This window comes from Elgaria multicarinata, chromosome 7, assembly GCF_023053635.1.
Source record: "Elgaria multicarinata webbii isolate HBS135686 ecotype San Diego chromosome 7, rElgMul1.1.pri, whole genome shotgun sequence".
NCBI classification, from domain to species: domain Eukaryota; kingdom Metazoa; phylum Chordata; class Lepidosauria; order Squamata; family Anguidae; genus Elgaria; species Elgaria multicarinata.
The window spans coordinates 95,298,086-95,319,087 of record NC_086177.1 but is presented as its reverse complement, the minus strand read 5'-3'; the positions used below and the strand labels follow the sequence as shown (position 1 = coordinate 95,319,087).

General features: G+C 41.3%; 1 protein-coding gene across 9 annotated transcripts in view; it reads left to right on the top strand.

Moving 5' to 3' along the window:
* Positions 1–21,002, top strand: part of TRPS1 (transcriptional repressor GATA binding 1) — a 286,919-nt gene that overhangs the window by 109,643 nt on the left and 156,274 nt on the right. For all 9 annotated transcript variants that reach the window (XM_063131073.1, XM_063131070.1, XM_063131072.1 and 6 more), the window contains one exon: positions 3,707–4,313. In XM_063131073.1, coding sequence (XP_062987143.1) covers positions 3,707–4,313 — 607 coding nt within the window. The remainder of the gene's footprint in view (positions 1–3,706; positions 4,314–21,002) is intronic.

Genomic DNA, 21,002 nt, shown 5'->3' with positions numbered 1-21,002 from the left:
TAATAGAGAATGATCCAGAGGGAGAGGCAGGTTGTTGTTGTTGTTGTTGTTGTTGTTGTTGTTGTTGTTGTTATTATTATTATTATTATTATTATTATTGATGGTTTCCAGTTTTCATGTCATGCATCCAGTATGGAGCTAAATACATGGATGATAATAAAACTAGTGAGTTTCATCATTTTGGGTAATTCCTGTATATGCTATACCCATTTGTTAAATAAACAGAATTATTTTGGATATCAGTATGTGGCTATTTCCATTACTGATGTTAACACTTTTTTACAAACTGGTCTGGTAATATTTTAATTAAACAAACAAAAAGATCTGAGCAATTCTTAGGTAACTTCTCCTTGGCCATCACCAAAATGGTCATTTCCCCAAACATTGTGAATTCCATATTGGAATGCTATTATGTATATATAAAACATCTTTGCAATTTGCAGGAACCAACTTTGTAGCTAATGTGGAAAGAGTTAGCTACACATGATAGGTCATTAGCTTCCATCACAAGTCATCTTCATCAATGCTTAATCCCATATTTACGTCTTTATCTATCTTGTTTTGTACTTGTGATATTGGTGCCTTTGACACCGATTAGCAGAGCGTAGTGGTGGTGTGCCCCATTCAGCTGCTCAGGGAACAAAAAACTTGTGCAGATATTGAAACTGAGTGTGTTTGGAGAATGGAGTGGAGTCATGATCATGCTGGAAATTCCATCAGTTTGCCTGGCTTCCATACATTAGAAATCTCAATTGGGTCAACTAGTAGGCTGTGTACTATCTGTACGTCACAAAAATAAAATGCACAAATCATCTAGTTGGTTCCTGTGTACATGGAGGTCAGACAAGGGCCTGGAGACACACACAAATCCAAATCTGTACTTTGAATTTCTGCATAGGGTTAAAATAGTTTTCAGTCCAGCTTTTGTAATAAAAAGTAAAGTTGTCAATCTGGCTGGGATGAAAACTTCACACAGGATTTCAAGAATGTAGGAAAACCAAAGCCTGAGAAGCCCAGAGGCAGAAGAAGGAAGGGTTCACATAAATCAGTTAGCCCTCTACAGCTGTTCATTATACCCATGAGTATTGAGCGTATGAATGGTCTTCTGAGAATGTATCAACTAGTCCTGCCCCCTAGGCTCAGGCTGAAAGGGCCCCTACATGGATATGGATGTAGGGTTGTGAACTGTGGAGGGAATCCTGTGTTTATACATCTGTGTGCCTGGGGGGGGGGGGGGCTTCAAACTGAAGCCAATCACACATTGGCATCTATGGGGTAGAGATAGCTATTATGTTCTCAGAAGTCCTTTTGTGTGTTCATTACCGAATGGCTGAAGATGGTAATGATAAATGAAGAAGATGGCTTGAGAAAAGGGCAACAGAAATAGAGATCTGAGAAAGCTAATCAGAAAGGGGCTCTGAAGAAACTTTATGTAGGGGGCTGTGTGATCTGAAGAGGTTTTAATGGAGTGCTCAGGAGTTGGTCAAAAAATAAGGTTACCGAAGTAGAGTGTCTGTACTCTACTCTGCTTTACAGTAGTGGGCTGTAAAGCAGAGACGGGAGGAAACAATTATTGCAGACAAGAGGTTGAAGAAATGTGGAGCAAAGAAAACATTAGGACTGGTTCAAAACTATAGGATTGTCTGCATACTATTGGCTAGAAGTGGGTCAGAAAAGGTAGGAGCTGGGGAAAATGGGATTGCTATGTTTGTGATTTAGATCCTGGTAGCAGGCTGCTGTCAGTTGTACAACTCCCAGTGGATAGATGGGGAATGCTGGGAATTGTAGGACTTTTTTCTGCCTAAACATGCATAGTACTGCATGTCTCAAAACACACATTTTCTCCAAAAGAGAATTATTATATAATTATATCCTTCAATCTTGTCATATTAGCTTCTTCACATCTTGAAAGACCCTGTTGTTAAGCTCTTCTCATTTTGAGATCTCAAGAAAAGGAAGAAATGGACTGAAATAATACAACTCTGCTTTATTTGCAGCAGTTTTGCATTAATGTCAAAAAGCTTTGATTTCTATACAGAACATTCTCACTACGGATAGCTGGTTTTACAAACTTGAATCTACCTTTTCCATCTTCCTATTTATCAGGGAAGTTGCCAAGGTGGAAGAGAAAAATATAAATGTTGGCCAAACCCCTAAAATCTAGATATGGGGGTGGGGTGGGGCTGGAGGATCTTTTATTTACTACTTTTGTAGTAGTGAGTCCCAAGTCTAGTTATCATTATTCTTTCACTCACTCCTCATTTCTTCTTCTCTGTGTCTCTGTACTTATCCTTGATGTTTTGCGAGCTATATTCATCCTATCCAGGGACAGAAAAAAAAAGTATTTCAAAATTTTCTGATTTCCACAAAAGCAGCCCTAACCAAATTGTGTAAATAGAAGAGAATTTGCAAACCAATATTATTCAATAATATGAATAATTTTATTTCAGTTACGGAATCTGAATCCTCATGAAGTAGAATTTCCAAACCTTCAACTCATAATAGCCAATATCTTGGGTATAAGAGGTGTGTAATAGGGATTCAGCCTGGGCAGGATGAGGTTTCACTCCCCATGAAGAGTCGGGCTCACAGTTTAGATGTAATCCTGGCCTTGGCCTTGAACTAGATACCCAGGTTACAGAAGTGGCCAAGAGTGTTTTTGTGCAGCTGATGCTAGTGCGCCCACTATGCCCATGTGCAGCTGATGCAGTGCACCATCTGCTCCCTTTCCAAGGGATGTCTGATCTGGCCACAGTCTTATGTGCATCCCGTTGGGACTACTGTAATGTGCTTTACATGGGGTTGCATTTGATGACTTTTCAGAAACTTTAGCTGATCCAGAATATTGCTCCCATACTATTGACTGGGGCCAGTTACAGGGAGCAAATGACTGCTATCCTTCCAATGGCAAGCAAAGATCTTTTTTATTCCAGCAGGCTTTGGCATGTAAGCAAATTTTAGTTATGATTGTAAGCTACCTTGAATGCCCTGGTAGAAAGGCATTTCTTTCTTGGTACAATGGTGCAATTAAATTAATAAATACATACATTTTAAGCTAAACATCTCTTGTAATTTTACTTAGGGCATTGCTTTTCTATGGGTGAATTGTGACACGTAAATAATTTGCTGCCTTTTTGCGGATGATAACATCTACAGCACCGCTGCCAGCTTTTGAATGGAGGAGGAAAGAGATATGGGGCAGCATCCATTGAGGTCCAACCACTAATGTAATTTTTGTTAAGGTAGTGTAAACTACTCTAGTGCAGTGTTAATAGCATTTGCTGGCATGCCGATTTCCCAAGGAAACTGGTATGCCAGCTACGCTATTGGTGCTGCACTACAGTAATTTACACTGCCACAACATAATTTACATTAGTGGTAGCATCCCAAAAGATACTGCCCAGAATGTATAGAAAGAGAGAAGAGATGGACAGTCAGACAGAGAAGAGGAGAAAAAAGAGAAAACAAGTGAAAGACAGACCTAGAACATAACCATGATAAACATAATACACAAGATAAATAATGAAAAGTGGATACCATATTTGAAGTTGGGGTTAAAGGTGGATCCTGATTCTGGAAGGGTTGAAGGCCACTGGAAGTGGAATATTAATTTCCATTCCTTTCTGTTATCTTTAGGAAAATAAAAAGCGTTGGAACTAGCTGGTTGAAGTTATATATATATTTTCCTGTTTCCTTTCTCTGTCAGGAGAGTCCATAACTGTTACAAATGCCGTCAGTGCAGCTTTACAGCAGTTGATACCCAATCCTTACTGGAGCACTTCAACTCTGTACACTGTCAAGAGATGGACATCACCACAGCCAACGGAGAAGATTGCCATGGGGTGGCTGCTGTTCTCAAAGAAGAGCCCAAAATTGATCTGAAAGTCTATAGCCTGATCAATGCAGACCCCAAAATGGGGGAGCCCGTCTCTGAAAGTATTGTGAAGAGGGAAAAGCTGGATGAGAAGGAAGTATTGAAGGAGAAGTGTTGGCCTGATGGGTCCAGCGATGATCTTCGTGGTGCACATTGGAGAGGAGTGGACATTTTGAGAGGGAGCCCATCCTATACCCAAACAAGCTTGGGCCTTCTGACCACGGTGTCTGTTGGCCAAGAGCAGCCAAAGCCCTTAAGGGATAGTCCAAATGTAGAAGCTGCCCATCTTGCACGGCCTGTTTATGGCTTGCCTGTCGAGACCAAGGGGTTCCTGCAGGGGGTACCCCAAGGAAGCGGCGAGAAATCTGGACCACTCCCTCAGCCATATCCTGGATCTGGTGATAGCAAGTCAAAGGATGAATCTCAGTCCCTCTTACGGGTAGGACATTCTATTTTCCTTTTTATCATTTTGGTGCACGTCTATGATTCACTTTTTAAAATCAGATTCTTAGTAATCAAATGCACATTACCAATGTTAGTGCCTTGCAGCATTCAGACTTACATAAGTAGATTGTCACGTAATAGTTTCAGAGCATTTGTCGAAAAGCTACACACACTAGTTGTGGTAGTAAGTGATCTTTGTTTGCCTTTGCTATTAAATTTGGTTGTACTGAGTTAATCATTCCTGCTGATTTTGCAAGATGATGTTACATTTGGAAAAGAAAAGTACAGAACCCCAGAAGGCTGCACATCTGTTACAGTAAAGCATCTAATCACCTCCTAAATTTTAAGGTGGTTTGACAGTACACAGTTAAGCAAGCCATCGCTGGATCAAATAGCTGAAAATGTGAAACCTGAATCAAATAATAATAAAAAGTAGGACTGGGGAGATCACAATGTAATTAAATATAACATTTGGTGCTTATTTGGTTGTGTTGGAAACTGAAAGCATTGAGGAGACAAAACTTCAGTACGTCTTTACTGCATGGCTTCTTTGTTGTATCCTCAGGAAAAAACATACCTTTTACAGGCCTACCTTTATAAAAAAATGCAATACACTGTAAGCCCTCATTCACTTGATTTACTGTGTGCTGTAAAGTACTACCTGCTTGCTATCGTCGTGTGGAAGAAAAACATATAAATAGCTGTATATTAAGGCTTTGCAGTGTGGGCATTACAGCATTCTGTTTTGAATCTGATCTGTTAAGCCTTTCTTTTCATAGTATGCTTACTACTCTGAGTTCAGCAGTAACTCAGCAGAAACTTAATGGGTAAATTCCTAGGCTGTTTTTGAGCTACATGCACCACAGCTTAGCAACAGAATCACTTTGGACTATACAGGTGTGGATTTCCCGCTTGCGGCCACCCAAGTGGATTTTGCTGTTGAAAAACCCCCACACATTATTAGCAAAACAAATAGTTTTAAAAATGGTAGTCATTACAAATTTGCTTCACAAGGAATCTAATCTGGGGGATACCAAGGATTGATTTCACAATATGAGAATCCAGCAAACGTTTGCCAAAGGGGTGTTTGGGCATTGAAGGTGCAGTTCAATTTGCTCCAGTAAAACTTGCAATGGCTCTACTTGCCACCTAGCTGTTGAGCTTGCGCTAAGGATACGGAACGCTCACATCACAGCATTCAAACTAGGCATATCTTACTGTGATATACTGAGGCCAACTTTGACAGATGTATTAAAGAAGAGCTTTCAATCTGCATGTAAGTGAGGATTTGGGGAAATTAGCGGAGAACAGCAGCTAGCATAATCTATTTTTTTCTCTCTGTAAGTGCAATATAACAGAACTATTATTAGAGCAGTCAGTCTTTCTGTTAAAACCAATCTATTCAGGATAAACTCTCCTGTGCCAGTTATAGGCCCTGTTTAGAAGTCACCTTAAACCACGGTTTTAACCATGGTGGTTAAGCCAGAAAGCCGGGCTGTGTTCAGAAGACACCTTAAACCATGGCTTTAATCACAGTGAATAAGGCAAAAAGGCTTATTCACCATGGTTAAAGCCATGGTTTAAGGTGTCTTCTGAACATGGCCTGGCTTTCTGGCTTAACCACCATGGTTAAAAACATGGTTTACGGTGTCTTCTGAATGGGGGCAGTCAGTATATTTGATTTTTTTGCCCCGTTCAGTGATATTGCAGTATTGGGGTGGGATTGTAGCATTCTGAATATTTTTGACATGGATTGGAATGGTAAAAAGCATCTAGGAGGAACAAGGAGGCATTGGTTGGGGTGGGAAGTAAGACGCAAGAGGAAGCAGGATATATTTATTTTATTTATTATTTAAATAAGGATCGTGTATCTGCATAGATGAAAGATCGTGTAACATTCTCATTTGTCATATTTTGGAATTTAACCGAGGGAATATGGTTGTGGCTGTTGAAATACCTTCAACTAGCAAATTTCCACATTTTATAAAATTAGATTAGAAATAAATAAATGTATGAATGAAAGGAATGGGAGTATTAAATGCCGAGTCTGCAATCCACAATAAATAAATAAAAAAACTACCCATTTCATCCAGTCATTTGGAAAACTTCTAGTAATGAAATAAGTCTGCTGTTTTGCCATTCAAAAAGCTCTCAAGCTTTTTGGGAGTTTCAGATAAACAAGTCTATCCTTTTACGTTTTGTTTGCTTGTTTGTTTAAAGTATCTGAATGAAGTTGAGGTCAGATAGTGATGTGTTTAGTGGTGGAGGGACAAACCTACCCCATACTCAATGTTATTGTACTAGCTTGTGATTTTTACCTTTCCATTTATAAAGACGGGCAAAGCAGAAACATATGAGCATTTCAGCAGGTGCCATAAATGTGCCAAAGAAAGGCAAAGCAAATCAGTGGCAAAATAGAAACCAGGCCCTTGATTTTATTATCCTCTTTGGGGAGTCCTGCATAACCTGACTACAAACACTGCTGTATGGCGTTTAAGTGTATGCATGTGTGTCTTTATGTGCAGACAAACAAGTGTGCATTGCAGATGGCAGATGGCATTTTCACTGCTGGAGTAGAGTTATATGTTTTGGCGGGATGGACACTTTGGAACAACATTCCTCTTAAATTGGTGAAATCAATCGATAGTCAGTTCAGAAAGGCTTTTCCACCTTCCTTTCCAGCCATAGGGAAATTGTGCTACTAGTTGTAGGAAAAATAAACGAACAAACATGATTTATACATTTAAGCTATTCTATTTGGCATAGAATATATAAGCTAACAAAGTTTTCTTGGATTTAGAGCAAGCTTGTGCCTGTGTTTTGTGGGGTAATCAACATAGAGCAGTTCCCAAACTTTTTGGGCCCGTGGGTGCATTTGGGAATAGACTGTGGAGTCAAAGGCCTGCACAAAGTTTTGACCAACCATGTGTTTCATAAATGTAGTATTGCCGCTGTCTACATTGGACTATGACAACAGGTGAGATGTCAGGCACAATCGATGGGGGTGGGCTGCATTCAATTTTCTTGATGTACTTATTCCTTTTTTTTCATGGGACAATAACGAAGGAGTAACTGGTGCTAGAAATGCTATGAATCTAGTTTCACTAGATGGAATGTGAAAGAAGTCTTGCTGCTTCTTATTCCATGGCTGACTTGCAGCTGGCAGAATAATTCCATTTTCCGATTACCTGGCTTGTGGAGTATTCAGCTGTGGCTGACTGAGTAAAGATATGGGTTTAATACAAATGTTTAGCCTCTATGTGTTAACCATGCAATGTCTTTTGCATTCAAATAGGAACTTTGCAAACTTTGTTTCCCACGTAACACAGTGCATAGACACACACAAGGCTTCCCTTATACTGAGCCAGATCATTGGTCAATCTAGTCCAGTATTGTTTCCTGTGACTGGCAGAGTCTTTGTAAGGTCTCATGGTACTTCCACCTCTGCTATGTAAAATCCTTCTCATTGGAGACACTTGGGGCTATACCCCGCAGAATCTGCTTGCCCAAGTTGGACAGGATTAATCTTTTGAGAGGAAATAAAAAATACCAGAAGCAGCAACTCACCCCCACCCCAGTTGTGGTGAAGCTAAACACTGAGGGTCTGTTTCCAAATTCTGTTGTTGAAATGGTGATGGATTTATCTCATACATTTGAAGGTACACATAGCGGGTACCCAGTATGGCCCTAGTCCAGACATAATGCCTAACCATAATTAATGCTGACCATCTTGCTTTTAACTCTGGTTAAGATGCCAGAGGTTGTGACTTAGCTTGTTACCCCTGGAAAATAAGTCATAGAGGGATACCAGCAAGACTTTTTTGACACCTTGCAAGCAGAGAGGGTGGAAAGGACAGAAAACTGCCTTATGTATGGTTTTCTCAGTTCAAATTTAATGCTTAGTTTAGTTAATACAAATTACAATTAGCAAATGTATTCAAACTATGGTTTTACATCTTCGTTTGTGACTAATCCTTATTCTAGGGCTTTGGTAGTGAGAAATAATAATTAACCACGACTAACGAATGCAAACCATAGTTAAGTGTTATGTCTGCATAGAGCCTTTTTTTTTGACATCTTCAGCTTATGTGGAAGGGCACTGTATGCTATAATGTTCTTACAAGATTTTGAGTAGAATTAATTCATTTTAGTTAATATTTTTTCAGCCACCATTTTCTGAGGGTACCTTCACACTTTCGGGAAGTGAGCACAAATGTCAGTGTTGATATTTCTGTCCTTCTCTCTTAGTTTGGCTTAATTTTATCTTTTAAAGATTTGTTGATACAGGAGGTGTCTATTGATATGCAAAAATGTTCTTTTGAGTGGTGGAGGGAAAGATTTGGCTGCTGCTATATAGTACAGGCTAAGTAAAGCAACATTGTTCATTGCTTTGGGAACTCTCGTTTTCTGGGCAAGCACGGACTTTTTGTTAAATTTTATTTCAAATAAAGCCTTTATATAACACTTTCCTTAAGTTCTCAAAGCATTTAAACACATAGCTGTAAGGTAGGCTGGCTTTATTATTCCCATATTACAGATGTTGGAGAAAGGGTTGAGGGATGGTGGCTTGCCACCCTACGTGGTGAAAATTGAGTCCAGGGATCCGTAGCTCATTTTCTAAACCAATAGAAGATACATACTGTTTTTTTACCCAGTTCTTGGTTACTTGTGGATGCTGGGGTACCATATTTTCTGGCACAGAAGAAATACTATAAGAGCTTTGGAATTTGATACTGTGCCTTTTATTATCAGAAGGCAACAGGAAATGCTTAAAAAAAAAGAATTCCCATCCATATGGAAAATGTCTTCTGAAGTATTTTTAAAAATGCACACCCATGTGTATGCTTATTCTTCATAGTACAAGCTGTACGCAACCACACAACCAGAAATCCATGGACTAGTGAATCTTAATGCCCCTTTTGGCTTAATGTGAAGAAACAGATTAAATATAAATGTATATATTGAAAGTATATTGAAATATTTTCATTCGTTACATCTAGATTCTCTGCTTAAATTTACCAGTAGCATTGCGCTTTGTAATGTATAATTTTAAGAACATAAAAACATAAAAAGTGCCATGCTGGATCAGACCAAGGGTCCATCTAGTCCAGCACTCTGTTCACATAGTGGCCAACAAGCAGGACATGGTACAACAGCACTCTCCCACCCGTGTTCCCCAGCAACTGGTGCACTAATTTTCACTTAGAAGTTTCTACCTAGGGAACATTCACCCGTGTATTTAAAGAAGTGTCCCTAAATTGACACTGAATGGAATGCTTTTTTTAAAAAAAACTTCTCTGCACTATGCTATCAAAGTCTCCTGTTTTCATGTATGCACCAACCTATATGTTCTAGTAAAGAGAACAATGTAGGTTCCCTCTTCCCACCCCACTAACATCTAGGTTCCAGTATGATGAAAGTTAGTTGCACTTAACCTCCGCTGACTTCAATAGGTGAATTCTCATGAACATGGGATTGATTTCATTGGGATAAGAGCATGATTTCATTTAGTTGTTCCGGAAGCCCCATTGATTTCAGTAGGGGAAATTTAAGAATGTGATTAAATCTTTGATTGGAATTAGTAGAACTTAGGCTGCAATCCTATACACGTTTTTATGGGTATACTCACATAAGCACATATATTATGGGTATAAGGATTCCTAGTAAACATTCATGAGATTGCACTACTAGAAGTGTTTTAATTTTGACTGGTTGTGGCTATTACTAATAATATTCGATGGTGCTCTTTATTAATTTAGATGATGTCATAGAAATATATTGTTTCCAAAATATTGGCTGTGTATATGCACACACACAATTAACATTATATTTAAATATATATTAATGTTTACGTATGTATGTTATGTATATATGTATGGGAATGAGCTGGCCAAAGTTAATCATTTTTAACTTCCTTTGATTTCAAAGGAGGGATTTTAACCGAACTTTCCCCTCGACACCAAAAGAATTGAGAAGTACTTTACTGGCTGGAACGCACACAAATTTTATGTCTATTGTTTGTATATTAGCTTTTGGTTTTTCACAAAGATCTTGCACAATGTATCCCAGGCCTCAATGCCCTTAAAAACATAGCTGTCGAAAGGAGGAACATCTGAAATAGTTTCTCTTTAGCTGCATTTCATTTTCCTCTCATTTCCTTTCACTCTGTTAGGGATCTTTCAGGAAGTATTTATAGTCAAGGCTATTCCTTGCCATACGGGTTCCCTAATTAACTGAGGGAAACTCAGCGGGTGCCATGTCTTACTAATGCACATAGCTATGTTGGGTCAAACTCTTTCGGCTTTGTTAGAAGCACCTGTTTCCACAATTCAGCGTTTGGGGATGTGGGGAGGTTAATTTCTAAGTATAAACTACATCCTGGAAAAAACTAAAATAATCATCCAACGAGGAAAGTGTTAAAGCAACTGATTGGAAACATTTGCTGCCAAATGCTTGAGGTCCCCGAACTTTTAAAAATAAAAAGGGACAATGTTGCTTTTTAATTGCAGAGGCTTGAAACTTCTATTGCGTTTAAAGTAGTTTAGTAAGAATTTTTTTTCTTAGCTGTGTTTAGTAAACTACTGAAATAAATTTGCGTGCAAGTGGATGTTTTACATCACTCCTTGCATGTGAGCAAATCAAACATCGGCAGAAAGTAACATTTAAAATGTTAAACCAGCCCTGCTAAGTGGATGTCTGTGTACTGTGTAGATCGAATTTAAGCATTGTTGGGGTGGGAGGGGCATTCTCTAGACAGCCTCGCCCTCTGGATACTTACTCAACCACAGCTAGGTATGTTTTGGGAAGAAATGTGTAGAAAATCATTATTTGGGTGTGGTGATATAATAATATAGTGCATGGAAGTTTCGTCACAAACCTGGAGGAAAAGGTGAATCAGTTTGTGGAACAAAGAGGTTTGAACCCTTCTAGCTTTTATTTTTATTTGGGAGACCAATAGTGTATGTCAAAGTTCCTAGGATATGGAGCGAAATGATGCAAGTGGAGAATGTCCAATTGAATCCTTATTCAACGTGAGCTACATAATTTGAACTGTCGTAAAGCCTGTATATATAAAATATTAGAACACACCAGGGCCGGATCTACACTACTGCTTTAAAGCGCTTTAAAGTTTTGACAACTGTATATGGAGTGTGTCCTGGGCACCAACAGTTGTCAAAACCGTTATAAAGCGCTTTAAAGCAGTAGTGTAGATCCTGCCCATAAGAAAATCTTGTGGCTGAGAAAGACCTATTGCATTTGTATCTGTGTTAATTTTTAAGTGTTGCAAAATTACAGCAAGTTACCTTCCTGATCCAGGCACTGCCAAAGTAAGTGGGAGAAACCAACTTTGGTTTACCTTTTGCGCGAGTGTGTTGGAATCGCAGAGCAGGAAGAAAGCTGTGAGCCTTGCAACACACCCATCTTGTGCCAGGAAATCTCAACATTTGCCCAAAGACTCCCTGACCCCCAAGCAAAGAACAGGGGGATCTACACTACTGCTTTAAAGCGCTTTATAACAGTTTTGACAACTGTTGGGGCCCAGGACACACTGCATATACAGGTTTCAAAACGTTTTCAAAGCGCTTTAAAAGCAGTAGTGTAGATCCCCCCCAGGAGCACCACATCAAGGTGCCTGTAGAGCTAACCGCTCCAGCAGTCAAAAGCAAACACCACATCCTACATGGAGAGGCACACATATTATATGTTCGGTTCCCGTTTAATAAGCGTAAGAGCTTAAGTAGCACTTTGAATGTGTACTTCCTTTCTTGTGAGAATCTTTTCTCTCCTCCACTCTCCATAGACAGATTTCAAAAGCTGGTATATTCCAACCCCGGCTCCCCTTGAGGTTTGATACTTTGAAGCAAGGCATTAGAATTGTTGTTTGATTTCACTAACTTTGCTCACATGCTGCATAGGAGTAGAGCAACTCTTTGCTCCCGAGGGGGGGAAAGAACAACTTTAGTGATGGTTTTAACCAGCCTTCTCTAACTGATCACCCTGCAGATGTGTTAGACTGCAAGTCCCATTTTACCCAGTCAGTGTGGCAGGGGATGATGGGATTTGTGGTTCAAACACATCTGCAAAGTGCCAGGTTGGAGAAGGCTAGTTTAAACCATACTCTTGAATCACACTGTTCACCGTTGCATTTGCTGTGGGTAAGCAGCATGCTGTGTAGCCTGTAACCTCATAAAAGATCTCACGTAAAACATGGTTTCTGGTGAGAGCGAGAGAGAGACAATATCAGAACGTTTAAGCTGATTTATTATGAATGGAATTGGAGACACAAACTTGGTCAAAATAGATTCTTGCTTCACGTATTGTTTCGGGAGTCTGCAATCTGGGATGAGAAAATGCTATTATTATTATTTTCAAATTTGGAGCAGTCATGTGTTCAGATGAGAAGTTTGGCTACTTCAAACTAATTTTAGTTAGGTGGGGCACAAATCTGATGTTGCTGCTCCTGCAAATAGCTTCTGATCACAGCTGTTTTGGTGCAAAGAGAACAAGGATCAACCATGACTCATTTGTGCTATATTTGCAGGCAGTTAGGAAACTAAAATTCAACCATACGGACAAGGAAACAAAAATAAAGTAAAAAAGTTGTTTCTTTATAATTTTGTGCGTTTGAATTTGCCATTTGTGCGGGAGAGGTGGGGGTAGTTGTTTGTCTGTGTAGCATTCCCACCCACTAACCCTTTAAATTCCTTCCCAAAAGTTTTGAAGGTGCTACCGGGTACTTTGCTGCTGCTGCTGTTGTTTTTATAAGAAATCAAGTCTGTTCAATTTTTCAAGAAAATCAAGTTTTTGTTCAGTTGAACTATCTCTGGATTTTTCTGAGGCAATTGTATCTTTTATGTTGCGATGGATTTCTGAGCTTGCAAATCACATGAAAACTTCTCAGACTAACAACAACAACAACAATAATAATAATAACCACCTTTGTTCCACTTCAAAGCTATCACCTCTCCCGTCTGTACATGACTAAAAGGCTTTAAGGCATATAGTACAGGAGGGGAGATGCTGAAATCAAAGACAGGCTTAATATACAACTATTATAGGCGGTATAAGACATTTGAAGAATAATATCTGTAAATACTTATAGGTTCTTCTACTGATTCATGCATGTTAGCAGTTGCCTTTCATGTTTGTGGGCTAAGGTCCTTGAAATGCAGCGAGGGAGGGAAGAAAGGAGAAGGTTACCTTTCCATAAGCTGTTTGTATATTTTTTCCATGTTGCAGTGGATGCCTCATTCAAAGTCCATCTAGCTCAGTTCTATCTATATCAGCTTCCCCAACCTGGTGCCCTTCCAGATGTGTTGAACTTCAACCCAGCCAGCATGATAAATGGTCATGGATGCTGGGAGTTGTCATCCAAAACATCTTGAGGGCACCGGGTTGGGGAAGGCTGGCCTGTACTCACTGGTTGTGTCTCCCCAGATGTTCCTCCCACTGCCATCCCCTGGAGATAATGGGGATTGAACCTGGGACCTTTTGCACACAAAGCATGTACTGTACCACTGAGGTTTACCCCTTCTCTATTTAGATCAATGCATCTTTATCATTTTTATCATCATCATCATTAAAGGTTTTATCCAGTTAATACCATCAACAGTGTGGGCAATGTGACAGTCTAATACGTAGCTGAAAATAAGGACTATCACCTTAGAGAGAGAAAGTGTGTGTGTGTGTGTGTGTGTGTGTGTGTGTGTAAGGTTGCAGTCTGTTATATATTTGTTTGGCAAGCCTTATTTCTTTTAGAAGTTCTGAACTATTTGAATGGGAGATTTCTCCTCCTAAACCTCTAAGACAGAGGTAAGGGTGAGAGATAAGAGTCTTGTCTAAGACCACTTAGTGAGTTCTGTGGGTGACCAAAACTTGAACCTAGATCTTACCCGTTCAAGTCTGCCATTCAGTCACAATATTAGACTGAGTGGGTTTATGTGATCATTGCAGCCCACTGTGGCCTATTTAAACCACGGGGGGTTGCGGTGTGTGCTGGTGGCCATTTTGAACATTCAGCCCCCAGCGCAGGGTGGGATTGCCATGTCATCTAAACCTGGGAGACAGGGGGTGGAAACAACCCTCCAATAACCCATGGTCTGTTGTAGGGTTATTGTAGGGTGGTTTCTCCAGCCAACAGCCCTTCTCACAAAATTTCAGATGACACAGCAAACCACAGCAACCTGTCCTCTGGGGGTTGAATATGCAAAATGGCTGCCGGCATGTGCTGCTTATATAAGCCATGGTGGGCTGCAGTGATCTTGCAAACTGTCTTACTGCCTCAGGGGATCTTAAATCTAGTAAAACTATGGATTGGGCAGAGAGAATGGCTGTGTTAGCACAAAACGCTAAGCCAGAATTGTTAAGAATTCTGGCTTATCAGTAATGAGCAGCACGGTGCTGCCTGCTTTGTCCTTCTTGGCTCTTTGAAGTGGGAGAGGCTAAAATAACTAGAAACATACCAGTTTGGAAAACTCTTAACATCCGAACAAGGATTCTTGGTTTTTCTGTCCTCAAATAATAAGCCAGGGTTTGAAACTGGCTCATGGATCCAGCCTTGTTAAAGAAGCAACAAGCCAGGGTCCATGTTCAGAAGTTTTGTGCCCTTGTAAGTTTCTGGTTAGTTAAGCTGCTTCTGCTTGCAGGAATGACTAAGCATGAGCAATCAGGCAATATGAAATAGTAAACTGATGGTTACTGATATGCCAGAAAGCTCAGTCATTCTGGCTTATCAGCTTGTAGCCCTTTTATTGGCCTCCCTTAACAAGGCTGTTGTAAGGCTTGCAAAAATGATACTGACCCGATTCACACAATCACAGGATGGTTAATAAGCCATTGTGGCTTGTGAACCACCATGTGTGTACCTGTCATGTGCTGGCCAGATTGACAAAATTACTGTTGCCTGAACAGCTTCTTGCGCTGTCCAAACCTGGCTACAGTGAGTGGGTGGACAGTTAATACTTTATACACTTTGAAGTTTCAGTTTTCTGGTTCACGTAAGCAACTTGGCACTTGCCCTGTGTGTGGGAGTGGGGTGGTGGTGGCTCCTAAATCTTGTACTGTTGTGTATAAAAAGGGTACATTATAAATGCTAAGTGCTTTATGCTGATGATGTGGTGCTTGGAAACGAATACCATAAAGATCCCTCCTGCCAGCCTCTAAGCTATACTCTGGTGGCTACTGACTCTTGGCCAAATAGTCAATCCTCCTGAACTCATCTCACTATAATGTATTATTTGACAAAGTACCTGTAGCAGAGTCTGTTCAAGCTCTAAGATTTAAGGCATCTTAATCCCTTTAAATTCACTTGTACTAAATTGTCTGAAACTAAGCACTGAAACTAACCCTACAGGTTTATGGGGGTGCGGATTGGGCCATAGAGGGCTTTGCCTGGTCCACTGGCACTAAAATGAATATAGATCCCCCTCCCCAATAATTTAGAATGCTTTTGCTTAAAAGCCCCTTATACACCCTAGGCTACGCATCTGGAGCTTAATGCAAATGTTGAATACAATGGCTGAGGCTTCTGGTACTAGTAAGCAAGTTGGCATTTGCCTCATGGTACTTGTGTGCGTGTATGTTTGTGTTTGTCCTGAATTTTGTACTACTGTTACAAAGAACCACAATGGAAAAGCCAGTACTCTTAATTTAACACCCCACCCGCCCACTTTTTCATCAGGCACGGATCAGAGATGTTAGTCAAATGTTTTATAGACTCCATGATAATAATTTTAATAGCAAAAGAGCATGTTCCAAGCCTACTGATTTTTCCATGATGGAAAATTACATTAGGCTTCACAGAAGTTTTAAATCTCTGCTGATTTTTCTTTTGAAATACTTGGATGCCCTAGAGGACTATAAACTTCATCATTCCTTAATCAACTTGGCCTGTCCGGAATGGAGAAGGCGAGGGGCTCTTCAAAATGGCTGTGCAGGGCAACTTTCAGATGTGCATCTTTGTCTTTGTGAGGGGTAAAGACAGATTTGGAAACAGAGCCCCGATCTCTCCTTTTTCTTTAAATAAACTAGTGCTGGGCTGAATCCTGCCCCCTTTTTGGGGGGAACTTTCTCTTCTCATGTGAAAGAGGCAGTGCTTTTTCTACCATCTTTGCAGAGGGGAGGGGGGAATTTGGAGAACTTTCTCCTTGGGGAAGGGAACAGGATTTCCACATACCTTTTTTTAAGTGTAGCCAGTCGCTGAAGGGCCTTCTTCCTGTTTTTTAGTTTTTAGAAAAACAACAACACCCTCCTCCCCTTGGCATTTGGAGGAGCCCAGCAGTTCTTAGTGAATGCCTGTGACCTCTCCCTCTCCAATAAGCATTCAGGAAGAACTCCTGGACTCATGAAAATGCCTGGGGTGTTTAATAAAAAAGAAAAAGAAAAAAGAAGACCCCCCTCAACAGCTGGCTACATTTAAAAAGGTATGTGGAAAACCTCTCTCAGCTTCTTTCGTCCATATTTTCATCCCCCCCCCCAACCCCCACAAAATACCGAAAAAGAAATGGTCAGAATTTTCGGCACAGCACTAAAATAATCATACGACCTTCCCCTAAGCCCTGGGAATAAGATAGGATACAATGACAGAAAGGATCCTGCAGAAAGCACAAGCTTCACGTGCTCTCTTCTCCTTCCCTTCTCTTCTGTGACTAGGAGAAGGAATAAGTCTGAAGAAACAAGCAACAAAACAATCCAGGGTTACAAGTGACTAGAGTTTTATTTTAAACCACACTTCCTGGTTCACATGTAAGGACAAGCCAGGAAGCTGTTAAAGTGGAATGCAAGTCTAGCTTATTCCTCTCCTGGGGCGTTACTAGACGAGGCTCTAGCGCGCGTTACCTTCCGCAGCCACGTCGAGGCTTCCAGATGACGTTCACGAGGATCCGCCGTTATCCTGCGGTGAAGCCTCTTTCTCCCGACTTTAAAAAAGTGAGTTGTAGTGCGCCTTTTCCTGCTGTCCCGCGGTAATTTGGAGTACGTGTGGGAGGATGTGAGGTCACTGCGGTCGGCACTGGTCAGGAAAAGGCGTGCTAAGGGGGAGTGGTCAGCGGCTTCGGTCAAGCCGCCTCCGCCATTTGCGCGCAGTCCGGCAGCTGGGGCAGCGCGGCGGAGCGGCTTTTTTTTTTTATTTCCCCAGTGACAGTTTGCGCAGGAACGGAGGACCGGAAAAGTGGCTGGTGACTCCTTGCGGTGGGCAGCTACCGTGGCCGCATAATGGCGGTGCTGTACGCTGCCTGTTAGTGTGGGTACCAGGCTGGCAGAGGGCAGAGCTGTTTGTGGGCTGCTGCCATGGCTACGGCCAGATGTGGGTTGGCTCCTTGGGATGGGGCACAGGGCACAGAGGCGGTCATCGCCGCCGACACCTCAGAGGCATGATGGGAGATGTAGGCACAGTGGCCATGCAGACGATTGACCTCGGGTCATATGACACCCGCCACGACCCCCATCAGGAAGTGAGCGCATCAATGTTGACCCTCAACAGCACCAGCAGCACTTCAGCTGGCACTGGCACTGCCGCCGCTGCCGCCGCCAGGGCCGGCGGCGGCATCGCTGACGGCTGCGCAAGTTTGCGGTCTTTCGGACGTGCGCAAACCGTGCAGCGAGCGAAAAAAAAAGCCGCGGCAATCAGGCCGGTGTGGCTGCGCAACCGTGCTCGCGGCGGCAGCAGCACAACCGGCGCAAACTTCCGCCATAAATCGAAGGCAGGTGTGGATCATGAGGCGTCACGGCTGAACGGGAAAAGCCGCTTTCACCGCTCCTCAACGACGGAACACCCGGTAGGTCTAGCAACGCCCATAGTTTCATGGAAAGAGGAGAGCTGAGGTGGGGGCGGGGAGGCATGCAAGCTCAGGGCTTTGCACCACCTCTTTTCTGCCTGTGTGTGAAGCGGTAAACCATACGTGCTTTAGTGCATGTAGTGCTAAATCATTTTCATGGTTGGCCATCTCTAAGTGTACTAACATAAATTTGAGAGCATTCCTGCATGAAACACCTTGGAAATGTTTCTTCATGTGATCAGATGCTGCCTTGAGATTCAATCCTTTGAATCTGCTATTGTGCAGGCCCATAGGAGAAGTAGATAAGAACTGGATGGGTGAAGACAACTCACAGGTTCCTGCAAGTTGCGTTATGGTGGGAAATATCCAAAAATAACCACTGATCTCAAGCATAGATCAACAATGTATTTGTGACTCTTTGTCCGCTGTACTGAAGAGCTACTGCTGAATGGGGGTTCCTTTACAATTATGGCATCCAAGAGCCAATGTTAACCTTTTATCGACATCATTTTAACAGGCACAGTGCTCTTTTTCACTCATTCACTGAGTGAAAAATACAGGAAACAATCTACCAACTTGTGCAGTTTTCCCCATTAATTTAAATGGGAGACTTCAGCACAGGCTTAAAACCTTCTTCACTGGAATAAGTCGTACTTCAAAGTGCTTAATTTTTTGATAGATTGTGCTCACAACCAATGAACAAATGCTGAAGAACAAGGAATGATTGAACAAACTCAGGACTACTACTTCTTCTATATCATCATCATCATCATCATCATCGAAAGCTCAATTAAGTGCCCACAATTGCAGCACACACACATGCATATAAATGCACACAGCCCTGATTTTGCCCTTAAATTTATCTTTACCTACAAAAATGTTATTGTCACTAAATGAAATGAGTGTTGCACTTGTTCTGCTGTTTCAACAGGGTTTTTTGTTTTTTTTAAAAAAATCTTCCCTGACAGGCTGTTAAGCAAAGATTAGAATGAGTGCAATTGCTCTTCTTTGCAGGCAGAGATTTAAACTTAAATGTTTTATAAAGGATGTGGCATGCTGTGTTTCGGCTAACATTATTCAGCAATGGCTATGCACAATTTTGCAACCTGAAAGGCTATAATTATTAGATTGAAAGTGTGATCGATACAAGTTTTAATGCAATCAATAATAAGAACTGCCAAAAGGCATTTTACCATATCTCAGACTGGGGGAAAAAGTGTCTTCTGTCATTTTTTGAAATCAGCCTTCCACTTTCAGTTTATCAGCAGATGGCAAGAAATGTTTCAACGGAGCCCATCTGCCTATCCATTTCTGATAGCGTACAAACTGAAAATTAGATTTGTTGGCAAGGTTGCAAGGGAAAATGAGGATACACTCCAAACCCATCTCTTCTAGTTCAGGCAATAATGCCCATTCAGAATTTTTCAAAGCCCATTTTGTTGACTCCAGTGTTGCTTCATCACTTGAAATCCTCTTCTGAGGTGTGCATATGCATATTTCAACTCTTTTTACGTGGCATCCATCCTTGGTTCGCACATAGCTCAGGAAGGTGGAGGAAGTGATTGTGTGAATTGGGACATCCGCACAAGATCTTAAAATACATACATCACTTCATCTGCTTGGTGCAACTTCCAAACTCACATCTGCAACATTGGGCGCTTCCAGCGGAAGGGCTCCTAGTTCTACCAATCAATAGGCATTGTGCAACGATTCCATCTTTCCCTCCTTAATGTATTTTCCTTTTACCAGTAAGGAAAAAGACAGAAGAAGCAATGGGGAAATGGGAGGCTTATGAATGGAAGATGTCATTATCTGGAACCCCCCTCCCCCTAAAATCCTGTGAATGAGGCAGGGTGATTTCAGGATAAAAGTCACTTCTCACAGCACCCATTGAATGCAAACCTAAGCACTCTTGCTTAGTGGGACTGAATTCTGAATAAAACATGTGTAGATTGCACTGTGCAAGTATAAAACCAATAACAGTAATCACCACTTCTCAGGTTAAAGGTAAACAATATAATGGAATGCATTGACTGCAATTTCTACTGATTTGAGTTCGTGTGTGTGTGTGTGTGTCTGGAAATGACCGCCCTGCTGATTGACACTCTCATTGTTAAAAGGGCTGAGCTGGGATCCTTGCGACAAATCTGTGGGCCATGGACACTATGGGTAAGTAGGTGGCAGACAGGAGGGAATCTAAGTTAGGTGTGGTTTGCCCCTAAGCTGTTCAAGTGCCCACTGAGCAGCAAATTGCATAGTTCCACTGCTGTACCCCCCTTGATCTGCTAACCCTGATCCCCATGAGAAAATACATACATTTTATATCTAGTTGGCCTCAGTGCATACAGGATGCTGGACTAGATTGGTCTTTGGTCTTATCCAGCATGGCTCTTCCTATTTGCTAGGAGCCAGCACTTTGCTGATATAGGGTGTTTAGGTTTCCTAAATACTATGACCCTTTGGCTTGAGAATAGTACTATTCAATCAAGAGTATACCCCGCTATAAACAATCATTATTTCTTTTTAAGGAATGGAAGCTTCACAAAGTCTAGAGTCAAGATAAATGTATGTGTGACTTACGTCTATCAATATACAAATTCCACAGCTCTCCTTGTGCTATTTTCAAGTCAAGCTATTCCTAAAAGTTCATCAGTCATCTGGTTGTTGACGATCAGAAGCTGGTTTGTGTTAGGATTTGGCACTAAATGCATTGAGTGCTCTTAAATTATTTAGGTCATGGCTAGGCAACGCTTTTGGGCACAGTTGGCAATTTGAGAAACTGTCCTGGATACCAGCACAATATGGCTGCCTTTGGAGATGTGGCAAAGGACACGAAATGTGCCCCAAAAGAGTGAGTGCATGGAAATGTGACTTCTGAATCCGAACACATAAACAATTCCTTTCAACCC